At 28.1% G+C, this 22578-nt stretch overlaps 1 protein-coding gene across 1 annotated transcript in view; it reads right to left on the bottom strand.

The window, feature by feature from the left end:
• Nucleotides 1-9065: 9065 nt before the first annotated feature.
• Nucleotides 9066-22578, bottom strand: part of LOC142318243 (sodium channel protein Nach-like) — a 36163-nt gene continuing 22650 nt past the window's right edge. The window contains exons 6-9 of the mRNA XM_075354807.1: nucleotides 20349-20628; nucleotides 15956-16012; nucleotides 14135-14386; nucleotides 9066-9868 (exon numbers count right to left, since the gene is read on the bottom strand). Of these exons, the coding sequence (XP_075210922.1) occupies nucleotides 9657-9868; nucleotides 14135-14386; nucleotides 15956-16012; nucleotides 20349-20628 (801 nt within the window). The 3' untranslated portion in view covers nucleotides 9066-9656. The remainder of the gene's footprint in view (nucleotides 9869-14134; nucleotides 14387-15955; nucleotides 16013-20348; nucleotides 20629-22578) is intronic.

A 22578-nucleotide genomic window follows, 5' to 3' on the forward strand; every position in this document is an offset into this window, starting at 1 on the left:
TTGTGAAATTTTCCCACCCCCCACTTACACTGCACCACTGGGTATACTTGGATCTTAAATTTTTATAGATATAGTCATAGATTTTTCTCAGAGATAACTTTTAGTGAAATGCTTTAATAAATCACACTTAATTTTCAAAATTCTACAAGTTAAAGTATATTTTTAGCAAACTCTGATTTATTTATTTTATTTACTACTTAGCATCATGTTCACTATTTTATAAAACCTTTTTTCTGTACATATAGAAAAGTGTACATTAGAAGTAAATTTCTTCAAAAAAGAAAGAAAAACAGAATCACATTGTTTATTAAATTAATTAAATTTGACAAATAACTTTTATTTTTCTAATATATTTTTAACACACCACTAAGGCAGAATTTTTGGTTAATGTATAAATTAAATGAGAATAAATCATCACTATTATTTCTTGGTCATTAGTTTTAGATAGATTATTGCAAAAGTATTACTTTATTCATTAAATGATTTATTTTCTACTTCCTTTACAGTTTTTATCCAACACCATCCCAGAATTAGCCTTATTTGATCAACAAATTTTTGTCCGTATTATTAAATGTATTAAAATTAAAAATTGTTTTTTTTAAATCATTCATTTGTTGTCAGTTAGCAAATAAATAACCATGTGATAATATTATTTGTAATAATAATGTGATTTTAAACATGATAATATTTTTTTGTCCTAAATCTATTATGATATCACTAGAAATCAGTATTGATCTAATAAAATTGACTTACAGCAAAGTCTTTACTATTACATTAAAAAGGAGAACAATGAAAATTAAAGACAATAATGAACTGAAAGTTCCTTTTAGTATACCTAATTATATCCAGGATTTTAATGAACTTACTTTTTTCTTTTAAACAAAAGTTCTAGTTTTTGTTTTGTCTAATGAAGATATAACAAAAGCTGCTAAATAATTTGATGAATCCATTATAAAACAGCTATTTGTTTCCTTTATAACATTTTCAGGTTTACAAATAATTAACGTCTTTTTCAGCTGCTGAGCCATCAGAAAGTACATATGGTAATTTTGTATAACTACAGGATTTCCATTTCTAACATTTTATTTAATAACAATCTGGGTCTGAGAAAATGATCTGTTGAAAAAATTAACTGAATTGAAAAGATTAACTTAGTCAAATAGGAAGTAAAAATTTAAAAGATAACTTAATACGTCAATGAGGAAGTAAGATGTCAATGGCCAATATTAAGATATTTAATGGAATATCATCCCATCCAGAAAAAAGGAACATATATTTTTAATTTATATATATATATCAAAGTTTTGTGAAAATTTAGTACTTTTAACCGGATCTGAATTTTCAGATGAAAATGGTTGGTCCCAACTGTTTAAAACTGTTGAAAAACTCCTACCGAGTTACAAAATCATTAATAGTTGATTGGTTTATACAATTGGTTATAATTCAAGTGTCACAGTGAAGCAGATCAGCAGCACATACCTCAAATATCCAGTATACCCAATATTAAACAGATGGATGTCATCTTATGTAGCTGTTAGAATACAAATATCAATATTCTGCCTAGTCCTTACTTAGAACATCATTAGATTTGCAAACTAAATAGTATTTTTCAATTATCTAAATTTTAATTTTTTAGTTGATAAATTTTTATTAATTATCTAGTTTTAAATCTAGTGCAGATCAGTCAAAAAGAAATTCTCAAAAAATTTAGATATCTTAGTTGCTCTGTCATAAAAAATTCTCAGAAATCAGAAAAAGAATTAAGGCTTAGAAACAAGTTTACTGGAACTGTAATAAAAATACCAGTAATTTTAGCAAGCATCTATTTATCCACAACTGATTAGTGAATTCGATGTCCCCATAATCACTTTCTAAAGTTTTATTACATTAATAATACAAGTATATATAATGATCATTTCTACTATATTATTATTTGCTTTATAATTGAAATAGCAACCTGAATATCACTATAATAGTTTTGACCTTACCTATTAGGTATATTTATAAAATTTACATTAATATACTTTGAAACAGCTATCAAGTAAGTAGGTGTTCATATTCTTTATTATTAGTGCCACCCAAAAGTAACCTAACATTATAGCAATTTTATTATTTTTTTTTTCTTTATAATAATATTAAGGATTATATTACTGGTACAAGTTTACATTTAAAAAATTAAATGTGTAGACAGTAAGTTGTGTTAATTAATTGTATAATAATTAAAAATTTTAAATGCAATAATATTATAAATAGATTGAATAAGAACATTGGTAGTTATTAATGAAATGAATTAATAAATATATATATGACATTTTAATAAGAAATGAGCTAGTGACAAACAATAATTCATGATTAGCTGAATAAAGCTGACTGAAAAAAGCACTCACCATTGAAAGTGAGCAACAAACTTTGGAACACAAATAAAAACCATGTGATAACGACATATATAAATAATACATATTGTAATAATAGTCACAGTATTAAATCGATTTAAAGCGTTGTTAGTCCTCTAAACATTAACTAAAACTTTTGTCTGAAACAATTTTTGATATGAATTGTAAGATGGTAAGATGGGGCTTGTCGTATGCTAAACATGTGAAACTTGTTTTTCACATACAACCATTGTTGTATTGAGTAAATTTGAAGTTTTTCATAACTTTAAGCTTTTTATCCCTGCTTAGCACCAGTGAAATCTACCTCCTGCAGTGTGCTGAATGGGATTTTTTTATTTCAAATTAGATTCTTACTGAATAATTCATTATTATCCAATAATTTTGGTTTATAATAAAATGAATAACATTTATTCTACATGAAAAGTGACCTCCTGACTACATATTGTAGCATTATTTCTTTCCTCATGAGTTGAGAAAAGATGAAGATGCCAACCAATGAAGGCAGAGCTTGCAATTGAAATGTATGTTTCACATGTAATTCCCACCTCTATTGTTTCATTATAACAAACAAGATATCTAAAATATTTTTGAAAATAATAAAAATTTTTAATTTAAAAAAAAATTTGAAAGAATAAGGTGTAAATCATTTTTGACACAACTACATTTTGTAATATTCAAAACTCAACTAAAATACTAAAAATATTAATTTTTATTCAGAAAAATAATAGTTTTTTTTTACTGTACTCTTAGAAACATTCATCTGCACCTTTGAAAGTAATTTGCCAGAAATTCAGCTTCAGCTGAGAACTTTTAGCATTGTATCAGCCTGTAATATACAAAAGATTATGTATTTTAAGCAAATGTCTTATAACGTATCATTTTCTATCTTTTGCTAGGCTAGAAACAGTAAAAATGATGATCAGCAGCTAAAGTGATTGTATGATTATGAAAATCTTACAACTGCATAAACCATTTTTTACCATAATACCAGTAAACATTTAAAAGTTTAGTTTAAGACTAGCAGTATTGTATCATATCATCTTCTGTTAGTTTAAAGCTTGCAAAACAAAAATTAGAAACAATTATCAAAATATTGTTCAATAAAGTAGGTGAATAACTTAATAGGTTGAATACTTTTGACAGTTTTAAAAAAAATGTAAATGTATATTTAAGGATAGTAACTGATATGGATTTATAGGTATTGTTTTTTAAGTTTGTAAAACTGCAGCTGATCAATATTGATTATTAATAATTATTGTGCTGCAAACCAATCTGGAATGATGGCCGTTACAGTGGAGAAATTTTTTAGTTTGCTCGCATTAACTAAACAAACTTGTTACTATTGTTCTGGGACATTTCAGAACAAAGTACAATAAACAGCCACCAACAAGGTAACTCATCTACAACTAGAAAAAGCAATCAGAAAATCAAGGAATCTGTAAAAATAGAGATCTGGAAGACATCTTTTTTCGGAAGATCAAGCTGATTGTGTTCGTGCTCTGTACTATCTAGTCCTGGTAAATTATCTAAGACAGCAGTTTGAAATTACTAGTTCCCTAATCAGCCGTGAAAACTTTTGCAGAAACAGAATGACTTATTAAATTGGAGTTAGTACAAATTTTAGGTGATGATTAAGTCCTATGTAAAGGTTTTTGTGTGGACATGTAGGAACTTTGAAAGAATTAGTTTCTTTCCTCGCCTAATTTTTCTTGATTGTTAATTTGGAATATTTTTGTGGGGTTTTATAAAAAAACAAAGTTTTTGTCCCTCCCCTTCCTGTTGATGTAGTTCAGTAATTCTCAACCTTTTTTAGCACCATGATCTCCAAAAAGTAAAAAAAATTTATAATGAATATTTTATAACCCCAACTCAATGAAACCTAATTAAAACTATTTAGCTGCATTGACAGCAACAGGTATAAACATACATGTATGAAGTGTATAAACATGAGTAATTTATAGGTTTCAACTTGATGTGTACATGCTCCTTATAACTTGGTCTTCTTGCATAATATTCACGGTGAGAGTGTCATGTTCAAACATTTATATGACATGTTTGAATACATTTTGCTCTCAACAGTATAAAGAGGCATAAGGGACTGCAGAACATCAGCTTAGTTTTGAATACAAAGCATGCATCTGCTGCCTTTATTAAGTTTTTAAAATTGTAGTTTCACCAAAAATAATAATTGAGTTTCGGTTTTTTACTGTGCGGACAAATGGCATAACTATTCTTTTTTCCAATTAAATTCTTATACAGAATGGATAAATTTGTGAAAAAAGGGAAGTGGGTCATCTACAACCAGTGAATCGATTGGTAAAATGATAAAATTGTACATTGACTGAAATTATGATTTTACCTCATTGGATGGAAAGCCACAGTGTGCTGTTTGCTTTCAAGTCCTTCACGCTGAAAGCATGAAGCCATCAAGATTAATTCTAATTCTGTACTTGGAGACATCTGGCTCATAAAAGCAAACCCTTGGAATTTTCCAAAAGGAAATTACATAATTTGAAAAATTAACAAGCTTCTATTTGTAATTCAAACCATGCTGATAAAAGTACACTTGAAGCATATTATGAGATCTGTAAATAAAGTAATGAGGTAGTTTTTTTTGTTTGGCAGCCAAAGTGGCAACACTAAAGTTACTAGTAAACATATAGTTATATGTTTACTAGTAACTTTTTAGGTGGTTTAAAGCATTTTCAGATGGCCAGGAATCAGTTGCGGATGATCCATGCTCTGGAAGACCATTAATGTCAGAAAGATTGCAGAACAATTGAATTTGAACCACACCCAGTCCATCAAATTTTGCCAGACGAATTGGATATGAAAAGAGTTTGTGCAAGATCAGTCCCAAAACTTCACTGTTGAACAGAAAAACAACAGGGTGGAAGTGTGCCACGATCTTATATGGCAAATTGAAACTGATCCTGATTTTTAAAAAAATGTTATTACTAGTAATGAATCTTGGATATTTGAGTACGACCCAGAAATAATACGCCAGAGCAAGGAATGACACTTCAAACTCACTACATCTCAAAAAAGGAAAAATTAGCAAATCAAAATCTTGCTAGTTTTTGCCTACGGGACAGAAAATTAATATCTATTGACTGTAAATCAATATGTTTACCAAGAAATTCTTAAAAGAGTTGACCGCGTGAGACCAGCCATCAAAGATGATGGTCAGAGTGATAAAAGACACTTTATTAATGGCAAAGTTAATGCTTTCATTAAGAAGCTTGATATCTGGGATTATTCGCCTTCTAAGCAGCAAAAATCTTAATGTTTCCAGTCACTTCCGATTATATTGAGAAAAATTTGGATGAAGATTGTTATTCACCACAGTTCGGATAGAATGAACATCCATTTGCATGAGCTAAAAATTCTTCACTTGGCAGTGTATTTCCCAGAAGATAAAAATTATTTCTCAAAAACATGGGTACTGATTCAATTTGTGAAAACATTGCAGCTGCTAAGTTACCAGTTGAGATTTATGACCAGCTCATAGAAATGTCTGCCGATAAAATGTTAGAATTATAATTCACATCTGAAGATTTAGATACGTTTTGGCTTACTCTTCAAAGTGAATATGGAAATTTAATCACAGAAGCATTGAAAATATTAATCCAGTTTTCCACGTCTTACCTCTGTGAAAAAGGTTTTTCATCTGTGTTAAACTAAAACACAGGAATCATCTTTTATCACTTGAAAACAATTTTGAAAATGAAAAACAAACGCAATCATCTCAATTTATTTTCTTTAAGTAAAATGTTTATAATAAAGGATTATTTTTCTCATAAAATAATTTCATTATTGTTTACGTGTAAAGTTGTAGGATAAAGGAACATTATTGTAGATAGTTTAAAAACCACCACAAATGTTGCTTGTATCCAACGTGATTTTTTTCATGTTTTTGAGATGAATTGCACTACCATGTTAACTGATGTGATTCACATGGAACACTTATAAAAAGTGGATTGTAACTGATTTAAAAATCATTTTCTTGATTCATAACTGGTAAGGTATATTTAAAATTTTATTGATACAGTAATAGAAAAAGCTCATCACTATAAAAAGTGAAATATAGTAGCATATTAGTCATAAAAAATAATTCCCAACTAAATTAACCACAGGTAGTTCTTATTCATGTTTCACTATTAGTGTACAGCAGGCCTACAGTTCAACACATCTACCGTATGTTATTGTTTTTCGTAGGCTATTTTTATACTTTAAATAAAATATGCAATATTCATCAAAATATGAAAAACATTAGTTGAACTTTATCTTACCAGTAAGTTGTTTAAATTAATTCAAGAGAAGGTGAAGGGAAATTTAAAATACAAAATTTAATGAAAAGGTGTCGGTCCACAAGTTCTCTAAATAATTTAAAGAAACAAAAAACTTGTACTCTTCAAACCCCAGAGGCCATTGCTGACAATTTCTTTTGGGTTGAATGTAGTCCCAATAAGTCGACAACGTTTACAAGAAACAAGTATCCTCAAAAATCTTATCACATGTTCTACACAATTAGAATACAATTCTGCCATGTTACTTTGGTTCAAGAAATTAAGAATCATAAAATTGACCATAAAACATTTTGGATTGGTTTGTGGGTAATACTGAACATGGTGTGATTTTTGTCTTTGGAGCTTGCTGAAAAGAATGGTCTATAAAACAACCAAGATGGTATTCTGAGGAATTAAATAATGTTCTACTGAGAGGGAGAACATTTTGAATACAATGTATAAAGTTGTAAGTACAAAAAATTCATTAATATATATTTAATAAGACTTTATTTCACTAGCTTACACTATACAGCTTCATATCTGTTTAAAATTAACATAATTTTAAAAAAATAAAATTGTCAATAAAAGCTAATAATTATTTTTTTAAATATTATGAAAACAATATTAATGTTAAAATACATATGAAAATATTCTGTGGTGAAAAAAAACTAGTCAAAACATGTACACTTATGGTAGATTAAACAGCTCCCAAACCAAGTATTATAGAATCTTGGACGAGTTATATTTAAATTTAAAAATAAATTATTTACAAACTATCAAAAGTATCTATTTCATTTGTGTTATTATTAATCATTTAATCATTACGATAATTATTACTTTTACCGTCCTTATTTTATTATTTATTTATGTATATATTTTCACATTAAAAGCAGTTTTTTAATGTTATTTTTTAAACCTATTCAAAGATTAGCAGAAACATAAATTTCTGTTAGTTTTTACATTTAGGTGTCACTACAAATAGTTAAAAACAGTTTAAATAACATTATTTTTTTTGTTTTAAGAAAAAGATTATCCTCGACCTGCATAAAGATTGAAAACTGTTCCTGCCTTATTAAATATTTTTTTTAAATTGTAAAAAGGTAAAAGAGTTCTTGTTTTTAGGGTAATAAATAAAGGTTTTAGAACTATTGTTGCTTTAACAACACCTAATTAAGGAGAAATAATTTAAAAAATATATTAATAAATTGGAACTATGAGAAATTAGAAAATTATTTAAGAATCAAATTTATGAAGGCAAAGTGGAATCTTTATGAAAATCTTTTCAATAATTTTTCAATCTTTAAAGATAAGCTAAAAAAGCGCAAATAAAATGTTCATGGAAGTCGCCCCTCTTCAACATATAATACCTGTAATCAATTAACAACCTAATAGGTAGCATTCACACCAGATTTCAATATTGTGAGTCAAGTTGTACATTAAATATAACTTACGCAAATTATGATATATTAGTCATGACTATTATTTTTTGACTCGAGAGACTAAAAAATATTGATTGGCAAAAATCCCTAGTGGTATTTTTTACCTATAAGCATTACTATGCTAAGTGTTGCAGTTCCACTTAAATTTTCACCTAATTAGGAAAGTTAAATGAAAGAAATATGTAATATTACTTAGCATAATAGAAAATATTGGAATATACAATAATTAAGTTATAATAATTTTTTTCAGTTACCAATAATCAGTTTTATGTAGGCGTCACAACTCTGGTATTTTCCATAATTATGATGTATTATATGCTGTTGATTAGCTCAGTAAATAAAACCTTTGTTTAGGTAATTATCATTAAAAAAAAGTCTGAAAATCTGTAAAACCATTATTTAGTGATCACCCCTAAATTATTACAATCTTGCAGCACATGCTTTCTAAGCTTACATTATTATTTATTCAGTACTTTCTTCTCTACTTGCAATTTTGATTTGAACCTTTGATTACTAAACCCATTCTATATTGACCAGTTAAGATTTCACAAAATAACAAAGATTCAAATTTTCAACGAATTCTCTTTAGTTTTATTTTATTTAACTTTATAAACTTTCAAATATTAGTCAAATACCCTATAGATTACAAGAAAAAATTTGTAATTAAATTGATTCAAATTCTGTTAGAAGAAATTTATGAAGTTCACTAATTTAATAACTGGTAACTAATTTTTTTCACTTTTCAACATAATGAAAAGAACAGTGTATCAATGGCTATTTGTCTAACTTTGCATGACTTGGGGGAAAATGGTTTATTTTTGAAAAATATTCTGATTATTATATATAAAATGTAATGTAATTTTTCTATTTTTGTAAAATAATATTTTGTAATTATCATGCTTAACTGATCAATATGTTGAATTACTTTACTTTCAGCAGTTAAAAATCAGTAGTGCATTTATTAGTCTACATATTATTTCTTATCTAAACCTGAGAATTTCTTTTTATTTACACTTTTTTTTAATATAGATTGCCATACTGTGCTCGGTTACTATACACAATCCATCCCTCATAAGCAGACCTTTGCCATAGCATTAAAAGAAAATAATATATAATGTAATTATTTTCTGATTCTATAGAGAATTATTTTTTGTATTCCTAGTAGTCAGTAGAATGTAGCCTTCATCTTTATAATAATACGATTTGAGAAAGATTTTTACAAAAATGTGTAATGTTATCATTGAAAAAATTATGTAAACATAATGAATCCAAAACAATATTATTCAGATTTTATTAGAATTATGCTGAGCTTCATGTGTTATTCATAATTTTAAATGATTTTTTCTTTGGTCATTTAAAAAAAAGATTTGTGAATGTATTTACTCACACTGCACTTAAAAAAAGCAAGTAGTACATTGATGATCTCATTTTTAGAATATACTTTTGCATCCATTAATACATTAACTTATGTAACTGGATTTAACCTGTAATTAATCATGAGTGCTTGTGAATTCATTTTATTTAGTTTTTTTACATTAGTAAAAATAGTTAGGAGCTGGACCAGGTGGCCGAGAGGATGGAATATTCCTTGTTAATTCTTCAGCAAAAATTTTAATTTTTTTGGACTGTGAAGTCTGTTTTTCATATTGAAATATGAAGCAGCATACTTTGATTGTCCAGTAGATAAATTCAACAATACTTAGTAAACTGAATCCCAAGAAGAGTCCAGCTATACCGCCAAATGAAACTGTAATAAATAATGAGTAATATTTACATTATCAGAAAAATTAGTTCTAAGTACTATAATATGAAATTATGCTAATGACATGGATTTGAGATTTGGGTCATGTATTAAAACAAGCCAGTCTTGACCTAACATGTTTGATGAAACAATGATCTGATTAAGGAGGGCCTTAATATTTAAAATGAATCACTCATAATAAATATATTAACCCTGGCTGTTCTGTATTTACTGTATTAATGTACTGTTCAGGCAGTATGACCCATGCAATATTTTTTTATTAAATTATTTATATTGTGTATAAAAATAATTTTTTTTTAGTGTGTTAAAATTATTTATTATTCATGTTATACAATTCAGTAAATAATAATACTTATGTATTTACGAAACATAACTGGATAATGAAATCAATGACAAAAAATAGATTTACTTGAATTATTATTTGAGAATTCTCCATTTCCATTTTGAGAACACTCTACTAGTGTTCTATATTGCACAAATTTCAAAACACAATGGAAACTGAATAAAAGTTAAAAAATAAAATTTAAACACTAAATGTAATGGATGAAAACATTAATTAAATGAAACGTAGACTGACTGTAATATGAAAAACAGAAATATTTCTAAATCACATGTTGCTTGCATAAATGTTTGCTACATATAAAACAAATAATGTTTATTTTATTGGCATTTTTTGAAGGACAAACTCTATGCATGTATTGTCCCTGTAACTTCCCTGTTAGAATTTTGCCTCTCTAACTTCCCCTTTAGACGTTCCTGAGAGAGGCAAAATTTTATCTTGTCCTTGCATTGCATTCACAATATTTAGTGAATCAGTGTTCTAGACATGTATTTTTTTTTAATTTTATATGTAGTGAAGTAAGTGATTTTCCCAATTCTTGTAAATAAAATCGTTTTTTCCCAGTTTGGATAGACTGATATCCAAAGATCATATGAATTGTATGAAGATCTGTCAAACATGCAAAAAATTATCACTGGCCACCAGTTAGTTTTGTGTTTGCAAATGTATGTGGCTATGAGTTGGCCTAGCATAGTTACAGCACCTGTAGTAGTGTTATAATCTAAAATGATCTGTGGTTTTTTGTCAGTTCTTGCACTGATCCCTGCTCCAGTATGTAAAGTACTCATAAGTACAACAATTATGTTCTTTTTTTAGAACATAGTTCACTACTCTATTATTAGCAAAAAAAAGATGAGCTGTGAACATCCTTATTTGTCATTTGCATTGGCAATTCTTTCCTATTTTTTCTTATAGTACCAAGCACTGTTATTTTACACCCAGAAGCTACCCTAAATTGTTCAATGTAAAATATTATTTAATATAACACTATGATCTTTGAGGTCACTAATCAAATCCCACACAACTCTTGTTTTCTGATTCTTATCTGGTTGGCCAACTGGTCCTTTTCTGATCCAGATCTTCAATTTTAGTGTGTAAGAAGTATTACTAGTACATAATATACTTAACTTTATACCATACTTGGCAGGTTTACTATGAATATATTGTTTGAAAGGCAGAGAATTTTGATTTAATCAGGGAAGATTTTGAAAAATCACTCATTTGTCAGGGAAATTATTGAAGTTGTAAAATATATTTGAGTAGAAAAATTACTAAAAGATAACGATTACTTATGTATCTTCTTCACTGATGAAGCTAATAATAGTTGAATAGAATTTGTGTTATAATTTATGAGTGTTGTTTCTTATTAGGTATTGAGAAGAGTCTCTCAAGATAAAACAAAGTAATAAATTGAGATTGACACATCTATTTTTGAGTATATTGATATTATCATTTAATAACAAATGATATGGTCAGCAGAAAAGTATTTCATGAGGTTTCAATAAATTTTACAAAACATTTTGATATTAGAGGAGAATATTCTATTTTGGAATGAAAAAGACCGAACTCATCAATATTTGAAAAATATAGGCTACTATTAGTTCAAGAAATGCAAATCTCAATGAATTGGACAATGTGCTAGCCAAATCCTATTATATTCAATAAAATTTTTTAGACAGGTTTCTTCAGTGAGCTACCTAAATCTTTTTCAAATTAGATAAAGCCAGATCCCATTGAAATGAAATCGATTTAATTGATTTTTTTAAGCAGGGCTGCAAATTTCAAATATATAACAATTTGCACAATGAATAAATAAGATTCATGCTGGTAATATATACATATATTATGGGTGTGCCAGTACTTGAAGTTTCTGAGTCAAGTATAATATTTTAGAATTAAGTATTTAAAAACTTTTAACTGAGAAATACTTTAAAACTATCCTTCCCCAATTATTTTTGTGAATAAGATTAAAATACTTCTACGGTAAATCATGTATTTTTATATTACATTGAGATTAATTTTGTATTGATGATATTGAAAAATATCACTAGTTTTTTGACTTTCCAAGTTGAAAAATTATGACTGAAACATTTATTTCAGAAACTCACTATGTCCCATATGAATATCATTGCACATAAATGGTTTTTGAAATAAAGGATTCAGTTATGAGCTATTTTTAACATTGTTTAGAAAGATATTGCTAGACTTCATCTATATCATGGTTATTTTAGATTCAGGGAAAATTCTGAAAATATTTAGGGAAAATCACTTTCAAAATTTTGGAAGAACCCTGAAAGTGTACACTTTCAACATCCTTAGAAAGTATACTTGTGCTTACCACAGAAATTTTTTGCCTTGCTTCATCATCCTCATCAGAGCCATCACTATCACTATTACTCTCGGCACTTATATGATTTTCAGTCTCTGACACTTCTTCATTTTCACAAAGTGCTATGTTTTCTGGAACTTTATTCTGTTTTATTTGATTTGCCATACTCACACTGCACTATATAAAACAATGAAATAGACTGAATTGTTTGTAGCTACATTTATAGTACCATGCCTGTTATGTGTGCAAGTTACATGTCCAGGTGTGACAAAAATTCATGTTAAAACTTGCATAATTATAATAGTCACATAAACTCTCTGAACATATTCAGTTATATAATGCTTGTTTTTTTTTTTATGAATTATTTGTTTCATTTGAATAGTGTTTCATAATTGATAGATGATAATAAAATGTAATACATGCAAGTTCAGAGATATCCATCTTTCAAGTAAACAGGGACATTTTACTGTACAAACACAACCACATATTCCCCAACCCACCTCATTTACTTGGTAAAACTATGTAATATAATATAAAATACACATTGGGTCATATTGACCTGAACAGTACATTACTATAGTAATAAAAAATAATATTAAAAACAATTTTGTGGCCAAATCCTTCAAAATAAAAGTATTAGTCCTAAAAACATAAAGTAAAATCTTCAGCAGAAAAGAAATGACTGAAGGACAAAAGTTCTATCACGTCATATTGACCTGAAAAGAAGGACAAGATTAAAGAACAATCTTCATTTTATGAGGCACCTAATAGCAAAGTATCGATTGATACAAGTATTCTGTAAATACAACAATTGAGTAAGTGAAGAATTTCAAAGGAAATAGATATTTAATTTTTGAAAAAAATGTTTACTACAGTTAAAAGGAATAGTGTAACATTACAACTAAGTAAATATCATCACTTTCACCATGAGAATATGATTCCAAGCCAGTTTCATTTATCAGCCGCATCTGTAAACTGTAACTATCAGAAAAGCAGCCTGACCTAAAACATTTAAATATTTTGTACGTACTTCTGAACATTAAGTAATTTAATTATTAATAAAAAAAACTATTTTAAGAACTGCTGGATCTGGCTTTTCTTTGTATTCTTAATTTTTATTTAATATTGCATTGCCCAAATGAAGATATTAGCACCTTAACCTCTTTAAGTTCTTTCTTATTCTGAGCTGGTTCTGTTATAATAATTATTTTAAGAGTTAGTTATTAACTGTGTAAAGAAGTTTTAAAATTAATATTAAAGAAATTATTGTTTGTACAATTAATAAACGATTTTAAGAAAATTATGAATGTCATGCAACAGTTTTATATCGATGTATCTTTTAAATCAATGAAAATTATTTATAATTTTTAACATATATAACTGAATCTAAACCAGAAGAATAATATAATTTCTATAACTTTTTTTAACTGATTAACTGAACAAACTTGATGTTGATCATTATTTTTCATGTTACCTGATAGATGATCATCCATTAGATTAAATGATTGCTAAATGCAGAAAAATTGTATCTTTTTTTATTTTTATGACTGTGATATAGTAAGATTTGCTAGTAATACTTTACCTAATAGGTCGATCCATCCAAAAGTAACATCACGTTGATATTTAACAGCACCTTCATTTTTATAATAAATATCAAGGTAGCCAAAACTACTTTGGCTCATTGGCATTGAATCCATTACCAAGTCACTGTCAATGTCATACATATTTTCATGACAAGTTGGAAGACAATCTGAACAGTTTAATGGGCTGAACATTTCTGTTCCTTCAAAGCCTCTTAAAATACCAGTTGGAGGACTAAAAAAACGAAGCTCAACTGTAAAAGAAAAAAATTATATTTACAAATAAGAAGATTTGTTAATTAATCATTTAATATATTACATATAAAATTCTACTACTTGACTTTCCACTATTCAAATCTAATAGTTTGCTGCAGAACATGAAATTAATCTGTCAAGAAAATTTTTCTTCAATTTGAATATGTTTACCCTTTTCCACTAGTCGATTTTGTGAATCATTTTACACAAAATAAATACATTTAACTAATGATTTTTAATTTGATGTAAAATCAAAACCAATGAAGTTGGATGGAATAGATATATTTTCTACCAAAATAAGTAAGTTTTTTGTTAGTTCCCTATGTTCAAGATTTACCATGCTAAGGAAGAAGCCACTGTGTAATTTTATTCAAATTTGATTTTGTTACAAAACATTCTCATAATACTGATAAAAAAAGTAAACTCAAATCGCTTTGGCTGTATAACATGGCAATAATTTACTACCATATATTGTACCAAAAGGAGTTAACTATAACTGAATGCCTACTCTGAATCCTTACTTAATATGTAGTCCTCATACAATCGGGTACTTTAGTTCAAAAAAATAAAACCATAAGTATATTTGAAATATTAAATATGAAAAACAATCATTTCAGTGACAACTGTCAATATTAAACTGTTTTTTTTGTTGAAATTACAAAAAAAATACTGAGGTATTTTTTTTAATTAGGAATATTTAAGCTATAATTCACTATTCTATTCAGGATTATTAAATTGTAAAATTTTATGTAATTGTAGTTTAATGCATGTTTCTCCTTGACCAGGATACCTAGGATTTGATACTATGCATTGAGCAGTTATTAAGGACAAGCTTGGAAATTCAAGTCTACAAGTACACAGTATTGTGTTTAAATGTAGATGTAACCTTGAAAACTTTAATGCAATTTACTTTCTGTGTCCATAATACATTAGTTTTAGCCTATTCCTGATTATCTCTTGCACCCCGCCAAGCTGCAAAATATGCTCTTAAAATATAACAATAAATTAGTCATTAGTTGAAATTATCTTTCAAAATTTAAATCTAAGTTTCTGAACAAGTTACTTTAATGTACTGATGACCAAATTCATGCCCCTCTTTTACGGTTTTTTGTCAAATGTAATATGTGAAATTCTGTTTCATACAAAGAAAAGAATTATTTTTTCTAAAGTAATTCTTGCTATTTTTTTTTTTTTAAATACTTGTATACGGTTTGTTAGTAGTTTTTTTATTTATTTAAACGAACAGTGTTAACATCATTGTGAACATAAGCAATTGTTGGTTGGTTACTGATATATGAAATAGGTCTCCACATTAGTAAATAAATCTTTTCAGAATTTGAGCTTGCATCATCCCTTCAGAAAAAATCTGCTTGCACTAATTCCTTTACAGTATGTTTATTATGAAAGATTTAATTATTTAATGTTAAAATATTATAAATATGCAATCTCAGAACTTTATTTTTCTAGAAATCTTTAAAACATAATCTATAAACTACAACTTTAAACAAATATTTTACTAAAATTAGTTATGGAAAAACAATGTATAACTAAAATCGCCTTATGATTACCACTGTGATCAGCTACACACTTCAGTTCAGTTGAATTGCAGACATGTACAGAACTATCTGAAAAAGAAAATTATTGTATTTTGATTATTACATACCTAAAGAGTACTTGTTTTCCATTACTTCTATCATTCTTAAACATAAAATGTATCTTGTACAGATTGATTGCAACCTAAGGGAACCAGTTTATTGAAGATTTTAAATAAAATAATATTGTGCAGCCAGAACAGTAATTTATATATTCCATTAATATGGTGTTTGTTTGGTGGTATGTTTCCATTTTTTTTTTTTTCTGGTTGGAACACTATATTGAATTCAGATTTTTTTTAAATTTGTGAGTTAATTTCTCTGAGTCTTTGATTACAATTATTTTTCAGATTCACAATGTTCTACATCAGTCGTGCAAATGCAGTTTCAAACAAAGATACAATGGTCTCTGAAAGCCCTTTATAGCAAGGCAGTGTCAACATTTGCAACCCTCTCACAGACACAAATCCATCTACAGTGACAACATCCTTTATATTCTGCATATACAGAAAGAAAGAAGAGATCTTGAACACTATGGAACGTATAAACACACAACTATGATGTTCTAAATAAGTAGACAAGTCAAATCTCTGAAGCACTTTCAATCATATTCTAAATACATGTCTAATTAAAAAAAAAACACCAGCAGTGACATCAACTGATGTTAGAGTACAAACAGAAACATTAGTCACTAAAAATGGTCCATAAATATAACACTGATATACAGTAATTTGTATTTCTACACAGATAGTTTTCTTATTTACAATCCTCTGTAGTTCTAGATCATCTAAATAGTTTCCAAACTCCTCCTGTAATACCTTTGTAAGTGATATATTTCGGCACATGACAATTTCTATATCCTAAAATTTATTTTTTTCTTAAAACTTACTATTGTTGGAATAACTACACCTTGTCTCACAAAACCGTGCAGCAGATATAAATATAAATTCAACATGTATGAGTATTATTTCAGTAGTTTAAGCACAGTCATACTGTTACTCCAACGTACAAGTGCAATTATTACTTATGTATACAATAATGGTAATATAGGCTACATTACTGGCGCCGTGAGTTGCCGATGATAAGCAATTAAAAATTTGTTATCTTTGTTACAGATGTTTAATAACGATAACATTATTTGTAATGCTTCATACCATTATTAAAGTATTTCAGTCTATGTTATCGTGTTACTCTGTACGGTACGATACAGTTTCATAGTTCGTTTTTATAACAGTTTTATTTAGTGTTATTTTCATAAATTTTAATCTACTGGCAATAGGGTTTTAACAATGAGTAATTCTATCGGGAAACCCATATCCGAAAAAAAAATTTAATAGATCTATCACTATATGCAATTAAGTTGCTAATTAAAAGCATTAATAAGTAGCTGCGAAAAAAGATAATCCTAAAACTGCAGTCAGAGACATTGCTCGGAAAGCAAATAGTGCAAGAGGAGTTAACGAAAGAACAGATTTTTATACAATAAAGAAACATAAAACATTGATGGTAAACATATTAACCCTAAAAAACTCGAAAACGTTTGAAAGTTAGCGATCAGAAAAAAGTTCATTCGTTTTATTTCAATAACGAGCTTCCTAACTCGAACAAAACATTAAACGACGTGAATACCGACTCTGAACTGCCGAATTTTTCTTGAAGTACATTACATCGTGTTTTAAAATCAATGAATTTTCTTTTAATGTCCAGAAAAAATAATTCTTTATTGATTGAACGCAAAGATACTTTTTTCATAACATGGTAAATATTTAAGAGAAATTAAACGATTTTGTGAAGAGGATAAGACACTTTGTTTTCTAGATGAAACTTAGGTCAACCGGGAAAAGGTATAATAAGCGGATAAAGAATAAATAGCGTAAAAGACGCATTTTTGAAAGGTTTGTCAAACTGGGGTGAAAACCCCAGCTGGAAAAGGTAAAGGATTAATAATAACACACGTACGAAGTGAAAATGGGTTTTTGAATGGTGTTTTATTGACATTTAAATCCAAATCTTCCCAAGAGTATCACGATGAAATCAATGGTGACAGTTTTATACAGTGGTTTAAAAACGTTGTCGAAATTGTTGCTGAAGGATCCGTCGTAGTAATCGATAATGCGCCCTACCATTATCAGAATAGTGAAAAAAATTCCAAACCCTTCCACCTACAATTCGGAAATTACTGAAATGGTTAAAATGGAAGAAGATCGCGTACATCGAAGCATGTTAAAAGTAGAACTTTCAAAGATAGTAAAAAAAGTTTAACAAAAATATCTTCATTAACAAGAAGATGAAACGCAATATCAAATAATTGTGTCATGTTGCGTCTCTCCATACGATTACAATTTTAACCCAATAGAATTGATATGGGCAGAAGTCAAAGGCTAATTCGGAATTAATAACACAACGTTTAAGATAATTGATCTAAAAAAGTGTGTTGATATCTTTGTGGATATGTATGTTTCTAAGGTTGTTTCCAAAATTTAATTTTTGCTTTTGTTCATGATTTGATGTGATCTGTGTATCTATAGTTGAATATATATCCCGTTTTTCCCGCATAGTTTTGTTACAATTTCTCCTATGTAATTTGTATACTACTGGGTAGTAGTGTTTATATATGTGTATGTTTTGTTAGTGTGTATATAACATGATCTAGGTGCGTAACATTTAAAAGTAAGCACTTTTATTTAATCATCTGTTTTCACAAAACGCATATGCTTTTATGTATTTTCCAAAATATTATGTTCTGATGTATTTAAGTTATCTTATATGTTATACTATTTAGCATAACTCATAAGACAAGTGTATTTACATATTTGAAAGACTTAAAACATATTCATATCCATGGATGAAATTAATTACAATATTATGGAATCCTGTTGGGTCGGTTTCCTATACATGTTTATGTCTAATTTATTATTATTGAAGTTTTTATTAATTGTTATATTTAAATAAAAAGTGCTATTGTTGAATGTATAACAGTTGCGATACTATTACAAAACAGACATAATTATTTTAATCTAACTTATGACGATCAATTGTTATGTATTTAATTTTATCATGTGAATTTTATATGTTTTAAATATAAATTCCTCCTAAAGATGGCAGAATAGCCGGAAACTTTTGAGGAAATCAAATAATATATTAGTAACCTATTTTTTTATATTATATATAGTAATTATATTTTACCAACAGACCATGTTTGAAAAACTTTTATGTTGAATGATTCTTACATGCTTTCTTGGCATAATAAAATAAACACCATCAAATCAGCAAGAGCAATACAATTTGCCTCTTAACAACACGATTGCACGTTTTAATAAATAATTTTTTTATTTAATATAACTTATGACATTACAAATACATAAAAAAGCTTCAGTTAAAATCTGGTAACAATTAGTTTAGGTGTTCTTGATATTTTGGCTAACATACTAACAAATGTTTCCTCTTTATGTAATAGAGAACACAATAATGAAAAGAATTTAATATTTAAGATCACAAGGTTGTACAATAATTAAATTGTATTATTTTTTTTATATCTGTTGTTTTTTTTTTTTTTAAATAGTGATTATGTTTATTAAACGCTAATTGACCTTTTGTTTAAATAATACTTTTTTTATCATTTTCATATATGATTTTTAGTGATAATATCACTAAAAATCATACATATCATTTATTAATTCAATACACACACGCACACACATTACAACAACAGTTCAATACCTGGTAAAATAAACCAGATATAGTCTACATTATTTATTTAATTAGATTTATTATAAATTAGCTGTTTATCTTGTTCTCTTATTCATATGTAACATCTACATGTATATTGTATTATGGAATAACATTGGGTATTGTTTACAATGTTACACTACATTATTTGAGAAAACTGATACTGTTCATGTACCAGTGAAAGTGCTATTAAAAAAATTATGTGCGGGAATGGTCGACCTGAGATTGTACAAGACTACACTTCATTTACATTACAAGTCAATTTCTGAATGAAGTTCTTTCTTTTTAAACTAAGAATACTTAATCAGTGATACAGTAACAAATGGGAGAATGTTCTGCAATTCACATGTAATACTGTTGACAGTGCAACACAACACAAATCTCCAATGCATTAGTTTGTCATTTTGTAACTAGGAAAGTCTATTAATTCCCTATGTAACTTTTCTTTTTTTTTATATAAGTATAATATTTTTATTTCACTTACAGTTAGCAGTCATACAGATGAGAGTGGTTTTAGATAATGATAAAAATACATTGTTTAAAAAATATATTTCTGGAAATATCTTGAAACAGAAATCAGCCAGAATTTTTAAACAGAGAAAAGTAAAGGGATCAATTTAGTCCTGTTCTGGAAACTCACCCCTCATATTAAAATAATATGGTCGACATCCACATACTTCATGCAAATATTGAAGTCTGCACTCAATCAAACATGATTTTTCTGTGTATGATTTTGAAATTCCAAGTTTCTTCTCATCTGCAAAATAACAGTTACGTTCATAAATAGAAAGATGTCTTATAGCTTCTGTACTTTGAGTGAGAGATGGTTTTATTGTTGCACTCATTTTTAAACCGTGCTGTGCTGGTACAAGATATCCCATCCCTGCTTCTGGATATTCAGTTACATGATGCACTTGAACCTGTAACATAAATTTTTTCAGTATTTTTCTTTTCAGTAAAGGAATTTCAAAACTGATATTAGGATTTAATTTACGGTAAAAATGGTTTCAGTTAAAAATATTTTTCACAATATTGCAATTTGAACTTATTTCTTGGGTTTTTATTATTAATTATATTTTTATCTATGGTTACAAATGGGTATGTGATCTGGAAAGGTATAATAAGACTTTCTTTTTATTGCCAAGTTAGCTTAATATTATGTCTTGAACTAAAACTAGGTACAAATGAATGCCACCGGAAATTATTTTATACCTATAAACTCAGTACTGGACATGACCATCTGTGTTCTGGAACTGGATATGCATCCTGTTGTAATGTTCAAACAGTACATATAAGCAGTGTAGTTTGTTCATTTAATTTGTTGTTTTTATGAAATATATGCCGTTGATATATGAATGTGTTTCCAAACTGGAAAAAGTTTATAGATTTTTTTTGTTACATGCAAGATTTTCATGGTGTGTGTTGTGCGTGTGTGTTTCTAAGGTTGTTTCCAAAGTTTAATTTTTCCCTTTGTTCATGATTTGATGTGATCTATGTATCTGTAGTTTAATGTACATCCAGTTTTACTGCATAGTTTTGTTACAATTTCTCCTATGCAATTTGTATGCTGCTGAGTAATAGTGTTTATATGTGTATGTTTAGTTAGTGTGTGTATAGCATGATATAGGAGCATAACTAGTGACATTAAAAGTAAACACTTTATTTAATCATCTGTTTTTACAAAACACATATGCTTTTTTTGTATTTTCCAAAATATGATGTTCTGGTGTATTTAAGTTATCTTGTATGTTATACTATTTAGCATAACTCATAAGACAAGTATATTTACACATTTGAAAGACTTAAAACATATACATGCATAAAAATGAACTTATTCTCTAATTGAGTGTGAAAACAAATACCTACAATTTTTAATCATAATATTCAAGTACTACTTTCATTTATACAGTCAATAAAACTTTTTATAAGAGTACCAGTTTTTTCAATCTTTTTTAAAATGTTATTAAGTGGCTTTGTTAACTAATACATGTACAAGGGCGGTTTGGAAAGTTTGCGGCCTGATACAGACATACTACTAATAGATAGCGATTTTAGTTAATGTAATATCCATTAGAAGGAATACTAAACAGTTTCCAACATGCCTACTAAGTTATTTGTTGTAGTTTAGAGGTGAGTGTTGTTTTGTGCAAAATGGATAAAATCGGAATTCGAGCAGTAATAATATATTTTGTTGTTTAAACCCAACAATAAAAATTTAAGGTTTAAACCCAACAGATTTAAAAAAAAGGGGTTAGATTTAATATTAAATGAATCTTCTCCATCGTTTTCGACGGTAAAAAAGTGGGCAGCTAAATTCAAACCCGATCAAACCTCCTTCTCTGATGAGCGTTCAGTACGCCCTGCAACCGGCATGACCGATGAAGACATCGCAAAAACCCATAATGCAGTATAAAAGATCGATGATTGAAGATGATTGATGATTGAAGCTTGCAAAACTACCAGTAGACCATATTCACAACATCTTACAGCAGCATTTGGGTATGAGAAAGCTATCAGCACTATGGGTGTCGCATTTTTTAACTGTTAACCAGAAACGCATTCCAATAAATATTTCTTAGCAGTGTTTGGACATGTTCAACCATAATTCAACTGAATTTTTGCGATGTTTCATTACTCCTGATGAAATGTGGATTCATTGTTACAGCCCTGAGACAAAGCAACAGCCCAAACAGTGGGTCGAAACTGGTGGAAATGCTCCAAAAAAGGCAAAAAATGTTCAGTTTAGCGAGAATAGAAATGCCCGCTGTTTTTTGGGATATTCGTGGTGAGGTGCTCACATAGACTATCTGGAAAAAGTAAAATAATCACTGGAGAATATTACGCAGCATTTTTGGAGCAATTGAAGAAGG

This window comes from Lycorma delicatula, chromosome 1 (assembly GCF_047948215.1).
Source record: "Lycorma delicatula isolate Av1 chromosome 1, ASM4794821v1, whole genome shotgun sequence".
Classification (NCBI taxonomy): Eukaryota; Metazoa; Arthropoda; class Insecta; order Hemiptera; family Fulgoridae; genus Lycorma; species Lycorma delicatula.